General features: G+C 41.9%; 1 protein-coding gene across 5 annotated transcripts in view; it reads right to left on the reverse strand.

Annotated features, from left to right (window-relative positions):
* Rap1 (RAS oncogene family member Rap1) overlaps positions 1 to 23,503 on the reverse strand; it is a 74,860-nt gene that overhangs the window by 17,863 nt on the left and 33,494 nt on the right. For 3 of the 5 annotated variants that reach the window (XM_071582816.1, XM_071582815.1, XM_071582818.1), the window contains one exon: positions 182 to 391. In XM_071582816.1, coding sequence (XP_071438917.1) covers positions 182 to 364 — 183 coding nt within the window. In that variant the 5' untranslated portion in view covers positions 365 to 391. Of the gene's footprint in view, positions 1 to 181; positions 392 to 2,464; positions 2,539 to 16,533; positions 16,599 to 23,503 lie in introns of those variants that run through there. The other 2 variants (XM_071582819.1, XM_071582817.1) reach the window with 2 other exon arrangements.

Genomic DNA, 23,503 nt, shown 5'->3' on the forward strand with positions numbered 1-23,503 from the left:
CCACTATTTACTAATTGAATATAACACATGACAATCCAAAATAATATTAAATAAATACAAAAATGAGTGCCCATTGTTCCCCACCTAGCTCATAGTAAATGGTTCACAAGTTTGGTAAGGTACTTTGAAAATGTATTTATTGGAAGCAGTATGATTTGGTCCCATTTCTCCACTAACTTACCGTTCCAGCTGTATCTAAGATCTCCAACATGCATTGCTGTCCATCCACTTCGACTTGCTTCCGATAACTGTCTTCTATAGTTGGATCATACTTCTCCACAAAAATACCCTGCACAAACTGCACTGTTAGGGCAGATTTGCCAACTCCTCCACTTCCTAGCACCACTATCTTGTATTCACGCATCCTCTACGGCAATGCCCCACTCCACACCTGCAACGATATGAGAACTTCACAGTCAATAACTTCAATATAAATTAACAAAAAGTTGGGAGTTATAGCAATGGTCAACCATGCATGAAGATAAAAGTTACCTAAAGAATAGTTGGCAAAAAGGAACCTTTTATATTTTCCTGCATGCATACAGCATGTCGCTAGGTCAAATAAGTTAAATCTGAGTACAAAATGCCAAACTCTCATGTGTGTAGTTTATCTTCATAGAAAAAGCTTGTCTTTCTACAAATTTCGTGGGTAAACATTTGAAGTGATTAGGGGGCTAACTATGGAAATATCTCCACTGAAAAGTTTCATGATTTTAAAAGGAAAATACCTTGGTGAGATGGTCAAAAAGATGTTTTAAAGCTCACTAAGAATACATCAAATTCACATTTATAATGAATGATTGACCATTATGCACAGCCAGGGATAAATGAGGGGAAAATTTCGTGAATTGCTGATGTTTAAAGGTCAATTCCTTTATTTAGCCTACTAACCTATCGTTTAGCATTAAATAATGTTTTCTTCCCAGTTCCTCATCTATCAACAAGTTCCTTAAGCACAATATTTATTCTAACTCTACTCAATTTCTTTCAAACAAGAAATATAATTAAACCCTTATAGGTTATAGGCACCATTACTTCTAACATTAAAGCTCATAAAACAATTTAAATCCTACATTTTGGAAAACAGACATGATGAAATGCATGCCTATTCAACAATTTAAAATAAAGGTCTCCATCCTTGATGGCAACAGTTTTAAACCATTGGTGATTAAGGTAACTTCACTTCACAGGACACATCAAGCTCAAATTATCATTGATTGAAACTTATTCATAGATTGATACGAAGTATTCATAAAATAGGAATAGTTTAACAGCATGAAATATTTATACTCATTGGTTGTCGTAAGCCTTAATACATCTCTTAGCACATTGAGTATGTTGCTGCAGAGCAGCCTTGGATTTAATGCCATATTGCACCCAGGCAATAACCACATGCAAGTTGTCTGGTAACAAAAATACTAATTTAGATGCATAAAATGGATAACAAATTGATTATGTCCACATGAGTTCACTAATTAATTCAACGAATATAAAACCAACCAATTACACTGACTACCTGCCAGATAAACTTAGTGATCACATGAACTCTTATGCTGTAAATCTAAAAAATAACACAAATTGAGGTTACAGAATAAAAACAATTTTCACTTTTTAATTATGAGAAAAACAAATTTGCACTTTTCCACAGAATTTGTTTTTCTAACAATGATGAACTTCCACTACATCTAACCTGCATCTGTTGAATATATTCACTTGTTAACTTCAGATTCAAAGGTGATATTGAATTTATCGGTTGAATTTTAGATTTCTAAGTAAATTCATAAGTAAAAGATATTTTCAATTTAAATCACTTATGAATGCCCAGATTTATTCGCTCAAATACCTTTGCAAACAAAAAATGACAGAGAATACTCATTAACTGCTTAAAAAAATGTTTTGAAATGAAGCATATAACTCCCATTATTTATGAACAAAAAGAATTCAATACTGTGTAAAATTATCATTAGCTACTTTTAAAAATTTACATCCAAATATTTTCCAGCTCATTTTCCCTTATCTATAAGTTCACTACTATGAGAAAATATCAATTGATACCACATGATTAACTTCACTTCATAAACAATAAAAAAGCAATGCATTATGAGAAAATAAGTCTATACATTCATACTCCACAGGCAGCAGACTCTACTAGCCCACATCCATAAGTGAGCATCCCATCACACCTTTGGCGTGGATTTCATTTCTATGACCAGAAAAATATTTAACAGCATTTCCAAAAAGGGCACATAATTAATTTAAAAAATGTGAACTTTACTTTACTTTTGTAACACCACATATCTGAATACAGCCTCAATACTATATTTTACCAGAACTTAAGGCTAAATACAAGACTGGAGTAAAGGTCATAGACCCATATCCCACCTTGAAAACAAATAGCTACTCATTAGTAAACATTTTAAAATTGAACACTATATCATCACTAAATATCCTCTAACCCACCTACCGGTGATAAAAATTCAATGCTAACTAGCCAACTTATCGTTCGACGACAAGAGCGGTAAACACGTGCACAACTTGTCACAAATGCTTCTTCACTAAGTCGGCACCGAGTTTATGAACCAGTGTCGCAATGAAAACATGACATAGTCATGACGATGCTCCAAACGTCACTCTCCCCCAGCTCGGCCCGCCAACCACGACCCTCACTCGTCAGTTACGTCACTGGTGGATGCAGCGGCCTCCCGAGGGCTGCACATGCCGATGAAGGGTGGGGGCGGCGCCGGGAGCGGCCATGGGGAGAGGGTAGGAGGTCGCGCACCTCTAGCACCGCGAGGATAGAGCCGCGGGGAGTGGATGCGATGGCTACAAATGCGGCAGGCCACACGGAGTGACCCACATTGCTCCGAGAGCAAGACACCCTCTTCCCAAAAGCAATGACAGCCCCAGCCGCCGCATTTCCACTCCAAACTTTGATGCGCGGAGGAATCGGAATTCTCGGCTGTTCGAAAGATGACCGTCAAAGTGACGTCCCTAATTTCCTTCGATTATCGGGGGGTCAATCGGAAAATAACACAGGTAGATTTTGTAAGCGATTCAGTAACATCCGTTATTTATCACGACTGCTGAAAATTACCGCGGTAATGTACAGCACATTATGTGCTAAATGAATAAGACTTACTCATAATAAACTAACAGTTTATTCCTGATAGAGCAACAATTTGCACCTTAACTACGCACCTATATTTTTATTCAAAAGATTATTGTAATTATCAGTTGTCTATGGGTTTATGGTAGGTTTTCGATGGACACTATCCGAAGTATACGGCAAATGTAAAAGATGTTTCTATTTCTGACATAATTTATCTTTAAAATATCAAGAATAGAATTTCGCATGTCACTCCACAAAGGAAAACAATACCTAGGCATGCACGATAGTTTTCAATTTTGTAGGTTTTCAGTTTTCGTATTCTCACTGAACGGGTATCTACAAGAATCCGGCCAAAGGCCGATGAAGAAGTAGATTAGTATCAGTAGAACAAGTTTGTATGCACTCTTCAATGGGCAATGTGATGACTTGATCCATAACGTCTCGATTATTTTCTAAACTTTGTTTGAAAAAAACGCAAGTTAGTACAATTTCCTGCAAATTCGAATATTTTACAAGTAAAAACTTGTCTCTTTTCAAGGGAAAAACTTTGGCCACATTAGCCCCGTAACTCTTGGGACTTCCATATACGAGAGACATTACCGACAAAAACATATCGTTCGCAAAGGGAAAATCCTTTAACGTCGTTTGCCAGGGGCGAGAGGTCTTAATAAATGGATTTTGATTACTAAATTAATAATTAAGTTTGAAGTCATTTATCCTCTCCACAACACTCGTGACTTAATATGGCGGTTACATTGCACTCACCTACGCCATAGAAAGCTGATTTTCCATAACATCCATTAAAAACCTCTAACGTCAAATTCGATATTGCAAGTTCCACGGTCATTACTGATAAATGCAGGAAGTGATATACTTTCGCAATATTCTCTTGGCGTCTCAAGTAGGATTCGAAGTTATCGAGATCACGAGAAGAACCATATAATCTTTCACCACCAAGATCATGGTATACACGTATTACGGCGATTGGCAATCTATAACAATCGAAACTATTTTTCCCTGAACAGATTAAAAATGTACACACAGGGCACAAACTGTGCGGTCGCTGGTCTAACACTGAATGGATTCTTATATTGTGTGACTATCGCCATTGCAAACAAAAATAACTCTCGATTTCCCTAAAATTCATCGCCGCGATGGAAGTGTTTGAGGAGAAACGGTGATTTTCACAGCTAAGGTGGGTAGCAATTCTCCGACTCTGACTGAGCATGTTTCCTCGCTCTGCAGTCACCGTGCGTTCGTGACTGAGGGCGTGGATGAGTCTAGTACCCCCGGAGCGACACTTTTATCATTCGTCAGCCACTACTGATATCGACGGAACCTCTCCACTCCCGACCCTTGACTCTCCCTCCCTACACCGCCCCTCCTCCCACACGCACACAACACCTTTTGCCCGCAACACTTTACGTTCTAAAACACCCTTCGGCCGCCCTACCCCAATCGCTCTGGAGCTTTTAAGCCTCGTTCACGTCACTAACTGCTTGCAGGGTACGACATACTCATACTTGGTGCACATTTGCTCAGGAGTTAGGATTAACATGATGTCACTCATAACCTGAAGCGACATATCTGAACGACATGATCGTATCAGGACAAGTACCAAGTCTTCCTGGGAAACCATAACTGGCACAGGGAAAGGAACTGGCCCCCCTTCCCTGATGTGTGAATTTCACACGCCGTATAAGGCTTAGTACTGAGTGAACTCAGCTGAGTACCATCACCTACTAAACCGACCTTCGGGTTGATTACTGTGTTTATGGTTTATATATATATATATATATACATATACATACATATACATATATATATACATACATATATATATATATATATTTATTTATTTATATTTATTTGTGTGTCATAAATCGCGTGACGGAAAGAATGACATCTGAAACGATACAAGTCCTTAGTGAAGGCGGAGGATACCAAGAATGATAGTGTAAGACAATGTCGCCACGTCAGGAGAACAGAACACGTCTATTTCTAATGTCCTTGAATGACTAACACAAGTAGCATTATGTTTCTTTGTCTTACATAGCAGGCATGCCGGTATGAATCACTGCTGAACCGGCATTATGATTTTCAAGACGAAACTAGCTATCTGGAAAATGCTGGGTTATAGCCGCCTGAGAACGAATCATTGGCCTTGGGGGGCGTGCCGGGGTTGCTGCCTACTCAACTCGATACCCTAATCGCTCCTTGATCGCTCAACCATTATGAAATGAGATCCCGGGCAAAGAAAAATGCGGCATCCAACGCCTTCAACCTCATCTCGGCATACGCCGATCGCTGCCTCCGCCTGAGTTGACGTAGTTTCCGACAAGAAATTTCTGCCAATGGGGTACCAGTGAAATAAATATGCCGGAAGAATACAGGACATATTAATGGATATTCTACGTGGTTTTGGAATTCTGAAAGCCCTAGTCACACATCTCTAAAAGAAAGCAATGTCTATCACAGCAATGCAATCAGGACATAGTTCCCCACCAGTCGGTTATCGGCAGCTAGAGGCGGCAACTGACCTTATATGGCCTGTCGCTGATTGGCCGGAGGCTGCGACCCTCGCCCCCGACTGACTAATGACAGAAAAATTAGCTCCGTTTGATAGTGTTTATTTAATCTCTTAATCTCCTTTTTTACCGCGCGCATAATTCAATACTAATTTTTCCTGCGTTCTCCGGGCTACAGCAAAGACATTTTCAAATATCTAACCCTTTATCACAAAAAATAATGCAAAAAATCGCCAATCGAGTGGTGAGACAGCGCCTTCTATTGAAAAGCAATTCTAACAGCACGTTCAATGTAAGCACCTGAACATGACGCAAAGGTGCTAAAACACCCAATAACGTGAAGTGAAAAGAAAACACTTTTTTCGTTTTTTTCGAGGGTTCAACGAATATGAGCCCTAATTACACGTTTTCGAAGCCGCTAGTGAAACCAACCCAACATGTCCGCAAAGTGGGCGAAAGTGACACTAAGCCGCAATACGAAATGCCGTGCGTAGTCAAGAGGAAAGATCATTGAAAACATTAACCTGCAAGTTTTCATGCATTAGAGAGCACGGAAGGGCAGATCTTACACGCTATTAATGATTTTTTAAATCTCTGGCACGACAATGGCACTCCCACTTTTTTTGCTACCAATAAGCACCTGCGCCATAACAGGAGTGTTCCGTTTTTCATTGTACGCCAATCAATCTTCCGCGAAGGCAGTTTGGGGTGAGAAAAAATAAAATGAGAATGACCCGGCGAGAATTACCATGTTAATAAATTATAAACAACCTAAATGAAAAGGTAAAATAAACAAATAGTCAAGTTTTCCAAAAGACCAGGGGTCGAAAACACGACCAACTGCGACAGGCTGACTCATCACGTTGTTCGGAAAAAAAGAAAGCTCCGAACCATAGGACTACCAGCCTACAACCCATAAATCGAAGAATATCGTTATCGCACCGATATTTTTATTCATTATTTTAAATTTATCTTTATACATGTATGGTCCACAGGGCATATTTGAATGCACTAAAATGAAAGTATAGCCTTATGGATCATTACATAGTTCAGTTATTCATGAATATACAATTTGGCAAAAAATGGCGCGAAGTGAAATCCTTGCACATTATTAGCAGGCCAGCCTTCCCCATATTAAAAAACATCAACCCTATCCACAAGTCCAAGGATAATTCAGCAAAGAATTCTGTGTGTCTTAAAGACAAAAACTTACGTAATTCAATAGGATAAGCAAAATCTAAATCGCCACTGCGCAAATCACAACGAAAGTTTGCACTCACTCAGGAACGTTAGAAGTATTTGTGGAGTCCAAGGTTAATACAAAATGAAAAACCTGGAAAATAACCAGCCATGGTTTTGACAATGTGTAAATGTCAAGGTAACAATTGGTGGAAATGACACCAACGCACTAACCAAAAATAGGAGGAGGGGGGGAAAGTGGGTATGGGGAAAACAGTGAAATCTTGAGTATCAAAAAATGACTTGCCGACAGTCGGGGGATAATACAATTATACTGGCCATCAAACAACATTTGTACCAGCCAATCTATTTAACTTTGGTAAATTTGATAGGAGTTAACAAGTCATGGCTGGTCTTCCGCAAGATAAATGTAACACCTTCATTACACATTCTCATCAAAGCCATTTCGATTAGCTATGGATTTAATAAAACCCAACATTTTGAAATTTTCCATCTGACATAGGAAAACTGGTTAGATGAGGGGGGGGATCTAATAGAAACCAGTTTTGTGCGCAAAATAATAGCAGGAATCATTCGAATTCATTCAAGATTTCGAAAGGGACAGGATAACACACGTACTGAGTTTTCCCCACATAACCTACCGTATTATTGCATTACGAGCTGTAGCATCACATATGCTGTACCTAAAAGATTTTTGTTTTTAAACGTTAAACGGAGATGATTAGGCTTTCGGGCGGGGATGTGCCATAATTGAGGTGCCCAGATATCCCTGCGAAACTGGCGGGAGAAGGGGCCGATTATTTGCCTAGACAAACTTTGGGGCTTTTCAAACTATTTATGAAGAAAAATTACCTTTAGTAGTCAGAAACCTCTCACAGAAGGCCTCTCTACGCCCAGAGACCGAGCCGTACCCACGGTGGGTGCCCATGGGAAACATCCCCTCCCAACCTCCAGATCGTGTGGCCCGGAGCCTCCGACCGCATTCCCGACACTCTAGAACTTTTCCAGATATCTTCTCATCGCGGGGGAGACACCCCACTCTTATCATTAATTGCTCCCAACTAAGTTCTCATGCCGGTGAATTGATTCCTCGTCTTGCTGTCCCGTCCGCGGCGAAGTCGACACGTGCGGCCACCTCCGGGGGGGGGGGGGAATTGCTATCTACGGAGATGTCTCCGAAACGTCCCTACCCATCTTAACTCTCCTGGATGGTCGCATCGAAAATAGGGCACTGCGTTTTCCGGTGAAGCGACCGAAGATCGAGGGAGGTTCCCCGCGTGGAAAATCCCTTTCGACGCGGAAACCTTTCCGAAACTGGTACCATTCTGCCAAAAGCGATCGGGATATTTGCATTCAAACGGACCACCGCTCGCACCGCCTGGATGCCTTTGTTCGAGCCGAATAAACCCTCCCCCCTTTGCTTCGGACGACGGAACCAAAAGCGAATCCCAGTGCCCAGAGAAAATATCTCGCCCAATAACTGAGATCGTAAAACAATTAAAACGAGGAACCGGAATTTTCAACGGTATTCTGCCAACCCACAAGAGCCAAGTTAAAACTTTCTCAGCCATAACGGTCAATTTGAATTCCATATTAAAAATGAACATTTCAGCCCTTGTCCCTAAAACCGAGGACATGTTTCTCTAAGAAATCAGTAAATGTACATGGCCTCTTTACACAATCTCAAATTTCATAGAAAATGTCCTAAACACACCTGTGTAAACTGCAAATGATGAGCGGGTAACATTTTTATTGATATTATATCATAATTATACCCTATGCATATGCAAATACTTGCAAATTAGCCTTCAGCTACGTGAATCACATGTAATACCACTTCATATTATTGGGAGCTGTCAGTTTTGAACGGGATCATTGACTACATACTCGCAATTTCAGAATGGCAAATAATTCAGAACACAATTTAACGTTTATTGCTAGCCTTGAATATTTGAATCCATTTATTTTTAAAAGGTGTAAAAACGATGGATTCATTCGTTGATATTATTCAAATAGTTACAGAGAGCATGTTAAAAAATAACATATTTGTTAAAAATAACATATTTGAGCTTTATCATTTTTAAGGTAAGTTTTCAATCCCCTCAGTCATGACCCTATATTTCTGATTCCATCAACGTCAAAGAACACATCTATGTATTGATACAAACTCAACGGTATTAATTATTATACACATTGAGGGCCATAATGTAGGAAGATTTACCTTCGTAATTGTATGACCACCCACGTTAAATATCAAGCCATTTATGTATCCACAATATTTCATTCATAATAAATTCAAGTTCACTTTTTCTTTTAATAACCATAAGAACTGGAAAAAATAAAAGCAATATTGAATAACGATTTGAATAACAAATATTTAACAAAAATGAGAAATGCTTCAGTTTGTAACCTTTGGTACCGTCGACTCACAACTCAATGCTGTCAATACCGCAAGACAACGTAACTCGGGTCGGAAATTCAAATACTATATATTTCTCGTGGCGCCTCACAGTCCCTCTCTTTACTTCATAAAAACCAATTCCACGAATTAAAGTTTTGTATACCATAGTTATATTCTCATTTCCTGACTTAGCAGGCACTTCCCGAAATGTTCATGGGCCTGAATTACCCCGTCAAGAAGCAACGAACTCTTCATTGACTCACCACAGGCAAGTAACTTGAAAACGATTCACACTAACGCTCACCGGATTTATTAAATGAATTTACGAAGGGGCATCATCCACTTCCGCGGAGCGCATGAACCGGGGAGTTCTGGCCTCGGCCAGGCCTGCAATTGGAGAGACCGGAATTCCGTGCTTATCTCTCGGAAACCTCCGGAGAGGATGCAAAGCGAGAAGGTTTCTTCTCGTGAAAAATGATACGCAGCTGTCGAGGGAACTGCGTGTGTCACGCTCTGCTTTTCTCAGCGCAGAAATTTTCCAGGACTTCTAGACTAATTTTCAGGACTTTTCATGAGTTCCTCGCGAAATGAGCAAACGCTGACGCTCCCAGCATTCCGAGTTCAAGGAGACCCCTGGACTAGACCAGCACATTTAGGCAATTGGCCTAAATGTGCTGGTCTAGTCCAGCGAAAGATTTCGCAAAATGTTACCTTTCCACAGGTGGGAAAAGTGTATATACCTGCGGTAATTTACGCGGGCGATCGATAATTGAAATGCCCTCACAATGTCACGTCCCACGCGACGGACGTCGTACGCAAGAAAAGTAAAAGGAAAGCCATTACTCAAATTTCGAACGCAGTACTTCGGCGTTGGGAGACCGATGAAGCGGATTACGGGGATATGATCACGAAAACCCACATCCCCGCCTCTCGGCAAATTCAAACCGTAAGAAACCCGAGACGCTCACTCTTCGAGAACCCGAGTGCCAGCGTGGCAGTTCTACGGCAACACTAGATTGCAGCGTGATGCTCGTGAGAGCATACCGAGGATTGCACATGCCCCCTGCTGTATGAGAATAATGCAACACAGAGCACAAATGATACAGCGTGGTCCCTAAACTTCATGGCCTCGACGCCACACCGGCCATCAAGTATTGCCGAGTAGCACAGCCGGGATGAGGTGATACATCGAACGGTAAGTGGAATATAAGCGCAGATTTCAACGAACATTTTTCTACGCTTCCTGCGGACAGTTTGCTTTATTTGGGATTCTCATAAATTTGTGAAAACTGCGGAAAAATTTGCGGCGATTAATCTCCTGGATTCCAGACTTATGGGAGGATCGATTCCCTACGCCCGGAATGACGACCGGGGTGATACGATCCAAATTGAAGCCCGCGAGGGAAAAGGGCAAACTAATTCCAGACGACGTGACTTCAGCATCAACACTTTATTATAGACACGCGCAACTCCCGGTGCGAGTCCGGCTCCCGTGGTGGAAGAAATCAATTCCTTTTAAAGCGATTCAAGTGCCTTCCCCATGAGGACGTGAGGAACGGACACCGTAAACTTTTTATCCGACGGAAAACTCGTTTAAAAACTAAACCGAGAGACCAACATCCTTTTCATCAGCAGACCCGGTCGACAGCCTGGAGGTAACGTACCTTGAGGTCGCGAGTTCGACTCCCAACTCGGTCATGAGTTCCTGCAAGTTCAACGCATGGCACGAGTTGCAATCACCAACGGATATGGACGATGGTCTCAAAATAAATTCACAAATTACAAGTGGGGAGCATTAACGTATCTTGATAATCCCGTATTTTTCGCGGATGAAATCGATCTTAAATTTGCTGGTGTTGACACTTATTTACCTAACTTTATCAAATTCACACTTCACGAATTTCTACAACAGTATTCAACGAATCAGACTGAGCTGTTTGGAACCTAATCTAGGCCGAAAGAATTTTTTCTTGACAAGTACCTATAACTTAGCGCTATAAACGGGGACCATCGATCACAAGATAGCATCATTCTCTAACCTTTTAATAGCTCCTACGAATTTTATTAGCATTCCCACTGTTCTTGCCCTAGAGTGTATCCCTACAGAAGCCACTGGATAGTTTCCTTACACACTTAAAGCAACTGCAAGTAAAGACCAACTAGTCATTCACTAAATGTTTAAAAGGCACTTTTCTCGAGAAACAATGACAGCAGATCATAATTTTTATTCTTTGATCGCAACATTCCAAGATACTGTTTCGTTATCGAAAATGTAAAACATGACTTTTAATACACTGCAGTTGAAACAGGTGTTGTTCACAATGAAAGGAACACGTACTTTTCAACATTCACTGAGTAGTGAGCGGTAGGACACCAATACAACGCCATAGCATGAAAATTGCAGTTACTATCGCTATATAACTTCTATGAATTGGAATGCTTGGTATTGTATGAACTACACCGGCGAAGCGCCTGAAAATCCTTTCATACTACTCCCTTCAGTCATTAGTATCCGATTAGACCTCAAGATTTCCAGGGCTCCTCGAAATAAGCAGAGGGAAAAGATAACACATCGGACTTCGCCACACATTTCCTCACGCGACGCGCATTTCACAAACAGGCTTGACCAATGGAGATGCTTAAGTTTCAATACATATGCGGGGGCGTGCAATTGGGGTAGGTCACGCGAAAAAAGCACGACGGACGCAGTGCGGATATATCATTCGAGAAAGTTCCGGCGACGTTGGGAAGAGGAGGGGACGGAAATCACACATCAGCAGCCCCCTCCCCCCGCCACCTCCAAGGAACTACTCCCGGAGAACTCGGCCGCCTCCAGCCCGTTTCACCCTCGACCGTCAATTAATCGAGCAGCCATCCACACACAAAGCTCCTGCGAACCATAATATACACTCAAACCCCGCTATGCACCTGCACGGACAGGGAACCATAGAAGGAGCGAAGAACAGAACGGTTTGAGGCGTCACTCAGTGGAAGCGATTCATATCGGAAACGAAAATACTTTGTTCTTCCACAAATATTTATTATTCTAGGTTTCGACTTACAAAGATACACCACCTGATGATGACTTAATAAGTCGAAACCCAGGTCGTCCATAATAAAATAAACGTGGAAGAACCAAGTATTTCCTCTTCCGAAGAGGTGAAGGGAAAAGCAGCGGGGACGCGGAGGGAGGGAAGTAGGGAGGGATGGATGGAGGAATGGAGGAGGATACAGGGAGGTAGGAAGGGGGATGCAGGGAGGGAGGTAAGAGAGGCAGGTAGGTGTGGAGGGTGAGAGGGGAGGAAGGTATGGAGGTTGAGGGAGGAAGGTATGGAGGTTGAGGGAGGAAGGTATGGAGGTTGAGGGAGGACGGGGAGGTATCGAAGAGAGGATTGTTTCCTCAGCTAAATCTGGTGAAAATATTACGACGGACTAATGCAAACCTGGGTGGTGGCGACCCTTTTGATCTTCACTTGGAGGGGCGAAATCGATTTTCTGGGTCGTGGGTCGGTAGTGGGGACGAGAGAGGCCCCCCGATTGTCAGCGGATGAGGGGGGCAGAAGGGTAGGGGAGGGGGCACGGCCGGTCTGGTGGCTGCACGGAGGTCGCCGCCGTCACGAGCCATCGCATATCGTCCCGGCAGGCGGAAGGGGGAACGGCCCATCCAGTTGACAGAACGGACACAAACACGCGCGCACACACACACACGCACGGCTTAATAACAGGCGACTGGGCGTGTCCCCCCCTAGATAAAGGATTTGAAGGACGTCGGACGGCACACTCCATCTCCTCCGCCGCCCCTCACCGTCCGCAATACACCCGCGAGGAGCTACGCCCCCTCCCCGCCGGACCCGCCCCCCCGGGGACCGTGAGGTTTATTCGACCGTCACCTCGGTAGCAGAGGGGGGGAGGGCGATGACCGTGTCCAAACACTGCTCGCCTATGGCCGGCAATTTTCTGTCCCGACATCACTGATAATAACGGTCAAATCATTAAACACCGTTCCCTCAAAAAATTGGGGTTGACGTCATGTGCTCCCATGACATCACGCTTCATCTCCGATGAGGGAGAGAATGGAAATGAAGAGAGCCCCTATGCCAAAGTTTCCTTGGATTTCCCAGGCGACATTTTCGTTAACCGGAAATGGTTTTTCGGCGCCAAAGAGAGGAGATTTCGAGAAGAAAATCCAGATTCGGCAGGAAGGAATGGACGCAACGCTACGCACAACCAACAACGAATCGGAAGTGATTTCGATCGATTTGTTTCAGTTACTACTGAAGACGAAAAATTACCGAGATCCCATTATCGACGGGGTGGACAATGAGCGTGGTTACATCAACGCTTTACCCTGCAAGCCTCCAAAGAAGCGTGAGGAAGTGGGTGCTGTGAGCCACTAGAGTAACTGGAATTAGATGATTCATGGCATTCTGGAAATTCAGTTTGTAATAATAAGTTTCCTCCTGTTGTGGTCTCATTGGTGCGACGGAAAACGATTCCTTATATTGATTCGTTCGGCCGTCAATTGCCCTTCTCACTCGGTCTCGCCTATCAATGTAAGACTGCGATCGGATTATTTATTTCTTGCGTGTCAGAGTTAAACTCGGATAAATCGTTCTTTCCTAGAAGTAATCTTCCTTCCTCCAATGTCTTCCAACGCAATCTTACCAATGATAACGGGACGTTTTCTGTTCGCTCATTACGATTCTTCACTAAATCCTTAAATCTTCTTTGTATACTGTCTATTTGTGAAATAAAGTCCTACGAAGAGTCCCAACCTCTAGACACACAAACAAGGTAATGTTTACCCAACGTAAAATAACCTCTTCTTCACTTTTTTAAGCGTTTTCATTCAAATCCCTTATTAGTAGTAGTTTTGAGGGGAGGCGACCGACAGCTAAGGTCATTTGCGCCATAGGGGAAGGACAGGAAAGGATGAAGGGTGGAGAGAAACCCGGCGTCGGCATTAGCCTACTCTTTACGAAAGGCGCCAAGGGGTCCGCGGCTTAACGTCCCATCCGACGGACGGCGTACTCACTCAAAGTGCCCTCCACAAAGCACCTCAAGTAGGGATCGAGATACCTCTGAAAAATATTCAACACCGCCGGGATTTGAACCCGCGCCCTCGGGGTGGGAAGCCAGTACGTTAGCCCCCGCACCATCTCGATCCCCAAATCCCTTATTATCTATGACCACATCATTCATTGGCACTTTGATGACAAGAGCGATTTTCGATTCGTGCTGCATCATCTCTCCGGTACAAAATTTCAAAATATCTGTTCAAGACTCCCTCCTTAACTAAACGGTCTAGAACTAAAGCTCCAATTTTTGTCCTCATATGACTAAGCGGTTTGGCAGATCCTGCGGGTAGGATCCAGGGACCGGAGAAATACGGAGCGAATGAGGTACCGGCATTCCCCTTCTCTTTTACAGAAAATCGCCTAGCTTTACTGGCCCATTCGCTGACAGTATACTTTCTCAGGTGCTCTCCACGCCACACGTAAGGGCCCTAGGGGCCAATGAGAAACCCGCCGGCCTCGGGTGATGGAACTCTGGATCCTGGAATGGGAGGACGTCACGATGGACGCGCCACAAACGATTTCCCACAATCTCGGATGACATTTAATTAAAAATGTAAAACGGTGTATATCTCCCATCACTCGAGTGGTCTACAAAGCTGAGAGTCAATATAAACAGCTGAGGCAAAGAACGCATAAAGGGTTCCGCCCCCTCACATTTTCTGAACGTTAAATGAGGCAACATTACATTTCTCAAATGCCAACCGACATTACCTTGCAGTGCTCTGAAACGTTTTTTACCAAAATAAACACTCTAAGGGCTAATTAATGTTCTGACAATCCCTGACTCGAAAAGACCATCTCGTTGTCAGAAGCGTGTTCTATTATGTGTTAGACCTCATATCTCCCATATACCTAAATGGCACAGGAATCAACAAATCGGAGTAACACAAAACTACGCCACTGTAATAGTCAAATATGGGGATGCAATCGAATAGCATATTTGAAAATAGACCCGATTGGAATCGAGGAAGAATTCGCATTCTTTCCCAAGTCTACTCATTCGCTATCATTTTACGAAAAGTACTCTTTCTTCATCCAGTAACTCCCGGAACTTTCTTATCAAAAGATAATGGTATGTAAAGGAACCTAGAGTGTACAACACCTACCGTGAATCATCAGTCAACAAATTGATGAGTCCAGGTGGCGTCATACAACTCGCTGAGCGTCGAGCGTGACTACGGCGTAACGCTTGGCCATAAAAGGGGGTTCTCGGATCCAAATTGAAAAAAAAGGAATTAAATGCGAGAATTGCTCCTCTGAAATCATCACACTCGCTCGCTCCAGTATGTGATGCTAAAAGTGTCTCCTTAGTTATTTGGCTCTCTCATATGTTTACTGTGCAGAAATGACCAGAGTAATTTCAGATTAATTTTCATTAGTCGCTCAAATATGACAATTTATCACAAGACGAAGAGGAAAATAAGGAATGTGAAGAATAAAGCTGAGAGTATAACAGATGATACATAGAGAATGAGATATTTGAATAACTTTAGAGAAATATTTCACGATCCAAATTATAATCCGAAGCCAATGTGTTTCGTATGGCGGACGTAGCACGCACCAGTGGGCTGATGCTCCAATTCTACCCTGCCTTAGGCACCAGAATAAAACGGATATTTTATTGGCTTTACCTACGGTTAGAAATCCACACCCGAGTCCGCAAACGCAACTCGCTCGCAGGGACAATTTCCCAAGAAATCTTGTCGAAGATGGTCTGCTTTCCATGACCTTCTTCTTATCAGCAGTAATTTTACTTACTTAGAAAACACATTATGTTGATCGGGATTTTCATTTATTTAATCAGAAGTTTATTAAAAATTTAGTATAAATGCATATTTTTCCTTTCCATTTTATCTCCAACTTCCTTAAATTATACTCAATAACTTACGCTTAATCAACCATACTCGTTAACTTGCAACTAGGCTAAACACATCGCTAATCCTTCTAAATACTATTCAATGGAATATTGAATATGGGCGTCCACCTTCGATCATTGCAGCTACCGCCATGCACGGGTGGAGTCCAAAATTCAAGTGTTTCCGCGTGGGAAATATGCTTAAAAAATGTAATTAGGACTTTCGTCAGAATGTTCCCATTTCGCTCTCATCATGGTGCACAGCACATCGCATGAATTTAATCCCAATACTGTGAGGATATAAACATATTAAAATACCGATACGATACACTCGCCTTAGGCCATTAAAACAAAGGGTTTACCTGATCTAGCTAAAAAAATCTGTCAGATTAACCACTGCACTCAGCCTGGGGCAAAATGTAAAGAGCTTCGCAGGCAACACTTGGGGCCTAAAAAGACAAGTGAAAACATTAGCAATCCAAAATAAATTGACAAAATACGTGGGGTGCATTACACTAAGTAAATAGACAGACACAAATACCCTCATTGCTTGTGATCTCCTCATGGATTCCAGACAAAACCGTAAAAATCAAACATTCTATCCGCGGCGGTTCTCTCTTAGGGCCCACGAAAAGATTCCACGGCTGGCTTGAGACATGTGAGATCTCAACGAAACGATCGATTGAAAAATTCATGGGCTCGTGTTCACTGCGGGAGGGGAGAGGTCGAACGCGCCGAAGAGGCCAGGTATACAATTGGTGGGCGGGAGATGACGGGAGTGTGGACGGAGCGGAACAATCAACGTCAATATTAGTCAACTACCCATGAGAGTCGCCGCACAGTAGTGTGTACTCCAACCCCGACGGCGCCTACATGCGCCATTCGGGGGCGGTCCTCGACTCAGTTGACCGCGCGGAGGGGGAGAGGGCATGGGTCTCGCTGTCAGGACCGAGCGGCGAGAGAAGCCAGGGTGATTTGATCACGGAGGAAGACAGAATTCAATAAACGAGGAATATTTGCTAGAGCACTCCTTACTCTCAAGGTCATAGCAGAGGACTTCCAAATACCATAAGCGACCATTTTTTCGCCATCTTGGTTATCAAAACACTGGTATGAGAAAACGCTAAGCGAAAATTATCAGTTTGCGAAAAAGGCTCGCCTATTCCATCACCTGCCTTTCTTATCATTCACTTAACGCTCGGCGCTAAACAAAAAATGTCACCTATCTCTAGCGCAAATATTTTTCCGTTTCGAGGAAATTGTTCAATGTTAAGTTTTCCGGATAAACCAAAGTGATATGTCAAATACGAGTTCCTAGTCATTTACAAACATCACTACAGAGACTTTTACTGTCACATATCTTACTTCTCATATTGTAATTAACGCTGCTGCAGTTCATTTCAACGCATTTCATTTTCTTACTCTCAGTCCACGATTTCCAGTTCCTTTCGAAGCAAAATTATTTCCAACTATGCATAACTTCCAGGCGTTCGCCAAAGTTTCAGCAAAACATTCCGATACAATTTTACGGTGTCACTGATTATTTCTACCACGACAAATCTGTCAAGCCATGATCAGAGACGGAGGCAATTTCAGGGTTTATAGGTACAATTCGGAATGTCAAGTACACGGACTTCATAACCTGCGTAAAAATAAAAACAAGCGCAAATAAAAATCGAAGCAGAAGTATCGTTATAGTGCTATAATTTCAAGATTAACCGCTAGGAGCCCATTTTTATGCCGCAAACGAAAATGTTGCACTTTTCTCACGGCATTACACGAATTAATTACCAAATAGATACCATCATGGCCATGCCAATCAAAGCAGTCTCTGTAAAATTATTGTTCGTTTATCCCACAGCTGCGACCAGTAATTATGTAATGAAGTAGGGGATACACAACGGGCAATATCCCTTCCTACTAGGAATTAACAGCTTTTATCCATTGCAGAAAATGCCAGTAACTCTACCATGCGTTGCTGATAGTCTCAGCTGCATGACAAAAATGTGATAATTTTTTGCTTACGAAAATCCGATCCTCAATCCTTCGCTGTCATTTCACCGCCATTCTCCCGAGAGTCTCTCCTGTGCACTGATTTGTGATCGCGCTTCGAATAATTACCTAGGTAGAATGGTAACTCAGGATAAAGAGTAAAACCTTACAAAACTTAAATGGGGTTCTCGATAGGGACTATCGAAATAAATGTATTACGGCACACCTTAGATGGGGGAGGGGTCCAAGAAAGGTAGAACGCATGCGGGATAATGGGAGAAGCAAAAATTGGTAATCACATGGAAACAGCTCGAGTTTTGATTGACACAATAATACCAAAGCAATCAACAAACTATTTGAATTGGCAATATAAGTTACTTAGGCACTAAATCACCCGGAATGACGGATAGGGTGTCATCATTAAAACAAAACTGATTCAAATAAGAGGAGTCAAGGGGAGATTTCGATGAAGGGCAGGTGCGATGTAAAAAAACTTGTAAATACTATTGAGGCGGGAGTTGAAAGTTTGCAATAAAATGCGACGGCGTCGAGTGATATTATAAAGGACCAAAAAGTGTGAGACGAAAACAAGCGAGACAGAAATAACTACCCGCACATCATGGATTATCACACTAAGTATGTAGTTGGGGGAAATAAATGAAAATGGAAAAAGCGTGAGTCAGAAGGGTGGAATCTAGGCTTTGATACGATGTGAGAGCCATATTTACTATATCCAATTCTGATATCATCACTCGCGCGATAACAAGCGTGCGGAGGCATGACGAGAAACCTGCACTAACGTTCAATGCTATCGACAGTACTTTTAATGACACAAATCATCCGAGAAGAGATCCAACGAGCTTCCAGGAAAAGGACTTCCGTTTTCCGAGAATCTACTTCATGCTGACCTACTTAGCACTTTTCCCACTTCACGAAGGAAATTTCTCCAGCGCCAGTCAAGTATCTATGCATTCCCCTCCAGCATTTATAGTTCCACTCAGTTTCATGGCACGGCAACAGCACTTCAAACGCAAGGTTAAGAGAGTTCTATACTGGGGAACGGTACGCCACCCGCTGGTGGACAAGTCTTAGACTAATCCGAAGTACGCCGGGGCGGAATCTCATGGGTATGAATTCGGAGCGAAATTAAGTCATCTTGGGGCGATATTATGAGTCTATGTCTGATTAGACATATAACCACTTATACTACTCACACAATAACATAAAAAACAGTATCCTTCAAGCTCTAATTCGGTCAATGAAATACAGTTCCACTCCTTGGAGTATATTTATGAAGTTATATTAACACGCGATAGAAATGAAACATGAAACCACTGTGATTTAATGCAATCATTAATTTTATTCGAAGGAAAACGGGGAACTAAGCGCAAAGCATGAAAAAGTGCTTTCAGTGAGAGAGGGTATCACATCCACAGATTGCGCCACGAAATGTTCTGTCGTTTTTATCTGCGCCTCTCACTCTTCAAACCTAGTCCAAGTGCAATAATGCACAGATGACCAAGACACCCCGCGCGTATCGTAGAGCGCCCATTATCGGACCACTTCACCAGATCTCCACATTCGTGGAGATAACATACGGCCGTTTAGCAATTGCCATTATGTAAAACTTCTAAAGCTTCATAATGATACATTTTAAATTCAACCCATAACATTAATCGAAAATGTGAAGCGATTTAAAAATACTTCAGTTCGATTAACGTAAATTATCACACACCGATTTCTTTGTAGCTCTGACCTTGTTTTAGGTACATGCAATGGAAATTAATGTGACGGAGGAATGACAAAAAACTCACTGGATGGAGACACGAAGCGCCACTGAAGAAACCCCAAGACCACTTCAGTGGTGAGTCGTCGCCAATGTTGGGCTGAGAAAAAATACGTAAAAAATTGCAACAAATAAGGAAACAAGTTACGGGGCATATCGTACGGTCTGGATTCCTCGTGAACACGTTTATGAGATGGATTGCGTTGAGGCAGGAGTGGAAATCGAGAGAGAGACAATTTGACAACGGGATGGATAAATGCACGAAGTTCTGAAGAAATTAAAAGAGGCCGAATGGAGAGAGAACAGGATGAGTTTGGCAAACAAATCTTCAGATCGATAACTGCAATTTTTACCAGCATTCCACGACGATGAGTTTAACTGAGTCATCCGTATTTGCACAAGATTCTTACTCAGTAGGAAAATCAACGCCAGCTGAGTAAACTCGTCTCTTTTCCTCGTTGGTATCAATAATCTCTCGTGAATTACCATTCGCATTGACCGCAAATTTCCATAGTTAATTAAATTGTAATGTAATGTGTAAGTGAAGTGAGGAAAATGACCTGGTCCTTTCGATACCAATTACGAGTTTCTTTCACCGACCCCAAATACTTCCTTTGTGCTCTGGGTCGTCTCCACAAGACCTCTTTTACCCTAGGATTAGCCAAAGCCGAAACACTTCAATCTTGGCGACACTAACAATAAGCTGGGGAAGCCACCAGGGCGTTTCCCGGCTCCCGGAGTCACTAATAGCGACGGGGCAGCGAATCGTGACCCCCACCTCCTCTCCTACCCACATCCCGGGTCAGTGAAACGCTCGCAGGAACCACTTCGAATGACGGTCAATTTCGTAGAATACTCCCAAGAACAATGGGAGGGGGCCTCTGGGGGAGAAGTCTCCCAGGGCTGAATAACGGACACGGACAACTCTCATACACTACAAGTATTCCCATTAAAGGCCATGCCTCATGGTTCAAGTTTCTCCGACACTTTCTCTGCAAGAATATAACGTACGCTACTTAACGTGTGATGTCCGCTTGTCAATGTGACTATGCGGAGCAAGAGACCTATAGAGAAAATCGTAGCGATTTTCAAGATGGCGTTCACCGATGATTATCTTTCCGTGGCAACAGCCTAAACGCTTAACATAATCAAAAGCAAACTGTCGTGAAGAACCACGTCAACAACGTGCTCCACGAAGAAACTCACGCAGGCTCGGGGTGAAATTATGATTTTTATAGAGTAAGAGTGGACCTGGGTGTCTGATATTCTATCCACAGTAATAGTTAGCGCCTTTTAAATGTTGGCAGAATTGCGTCATTTTTATGGGGCGGAGAATAAAAATTATGTACACAATGAATGTACAGAAAAATTGCCTTGAGATCACGACGAATTAATTTATTAATTTATAATATGACAACCTAACTATTTTTTCTGAGCACGAGTGTACACTTCAAGATGAGTTTTCATCGTACAAGTGTATGATGCAATCCTACTCAGAATAAAATTCAACAGGAACCAAACTGCAGTTATGATTTGATTTTTTCCAGCGTATCTGCATATGAAGCCGTCTTGAGGTTTCACACCGTGTCAGGTATTCGTATTTAGGCGCCAGCCTTGCGAAGGCTATCTCTGTCAAAAAGTCACTCGAAGCTCTGAGAATAATGGCAGCTAAGCCTCCGAAACCTGGTTATATTTCATAATTAGCCGAAGACATATTAATACTAAATGGCAAATTTAAACGTTTCACAGGATGAATCTAAGAAATGTTAAAATGATATGACATATTTTTACCCAAATGACATTCAGTATAGCGAAACAGGTCCGATCGGATTCAGCGCCCGACGTTCTTCAAATAAACATCTTTATGGTCGCTCATAAAACGAAATGAAACCAATATTTTATGCTGAAGAAAAGAACCTTTACAGTTTTTTCAGTGTCACTATTAGAAGGTTTTCGGAACAAGATACGTCCATACATTTGCTATTCCAACTTTTAATAGAGTCGACCATTTAATGAAGCCGTACTTGAAGTACATTAAAAATAATCAATTAAGAACGATCTCAAAAAATGTTTTCGTATCGCTATTAAACCTAGAACAATTATTCGATATTTGTTGATCTCTTCAGTAAAGTAGTAGCCACAAACTAGCGCGGGAAAATGCTGGGCTCGAAAGCAGGACACGCAGATGATTTCATACGAGAATCATCCTTTTCCCAAGCAACACCGTTGAGTTCTTCTAACAGCCGTTACGTCATGCTAAGCGTCGGAGAAACTTGGACCGTGGGATAAGGCATAAAGTTACTGGCCGTCAAAGTCCGCACCCGAGTACCAGCTTGAATCTTAGAAAACGCCACCGGACAAACCCCACTACGAAGTTAACAAGTACAAAGGGGTCAAATTTCACTAAATCCTGGGGTAGCCCTTATTTTACCGCGTTTAAATAATTTCCTCACGACTTCTTAATTCGCCAATTTTTGGGTAAAAGCTAACCGCATCAAATCTCGCTCAAAGTTACAATAGCTACCTAGAAGTTTGAGAAAAGTCCTAGAGACAAATACTTTCACTTAAGGCACCGAGAGAGCCAAATTATGATCAAAAAATGAATATGTATCAATGCATGGCAATGCAGCACTTCGCACGTTGGCTGTTTTGAGTTCTGGAAGTTACAGCCCAACGATTGTCAAGTACAGCTGCTCAGTCAGCGTTCGTAAAAAATCAGAGGCTGCAGGAAACCCCCGGTTAGTGAAAATATACCATTGGAACCTATGCCCATTTTAAAAATCGGTTACAATGTTTTTCGAGTAAAAATATAACTTGAATTATAGAAACTTTAATTTCAAAATAAAAAATCACTGGGTACGAATTCCAATTTAAAATTATTTTAGAGTTAATACTTATTGAATGAAGTAAGATAATTAGTCATACGAAGTATGAAATACAAGAGCTACTGATAGAAACTGAAATAGTTTAATTTAAAACTGTACGGCGGCACGTGTAGATTGATCAGCTCTGAGGGGCCAATTTAAAGGTGTGTTAAAGCCGAAAGTCGTTGGATATAACGACCAAGAACAAAAGTTTGACCTAAAAAAAACTTATTCAATATAAGTATTACTCAAAAAATAAAATATTACTCATTCTTGCAAAAATAATGGATCAAAATTATCTGTTTGCAGAACTACTTACGCACTTCCTATTAGATGAAAATTCGTTCCGGTAATTACATAAAGACAACGCAACAGAGCCTACGCTGGATTACACTTACAATAACGAAAAAAAATACTAATTGTTTTATTTTCTATGCTGGGGAGCTATCACTGTGTATGTTGTTGCACTAAAACCGACTTGAACATAGCAACTACTACATGGTAACGACCTGTTGTTATTAATAATTATTGTCATTGACGAGTGGTGCGTGTATAATCGTTTATACCACTGGATACCAACGCAGTTCATTTTAATGCCAAGAGAGTAGCGGAATGACTATCTTTTGATTATCTCAACAGGTCCCATTAAGTATCGACATATGAAAAATACATGTAAATAATGATGTAAGT

The sequence above is a fragment of the Hetaerina americana genome, unplaced genomic scaffold (assembly GCF_022747635.1).
Source record: "Hetaerina americana unplaced genomic scaffold, ioHetAmer1.1.p SCAF_12, whole genome shotgun sequence".
NCBI lineage: Eukaryota > Metazoa > Arthropoda > Insecta > Odonata > Calopterygidae > Hetaerina > Hetaerina americana.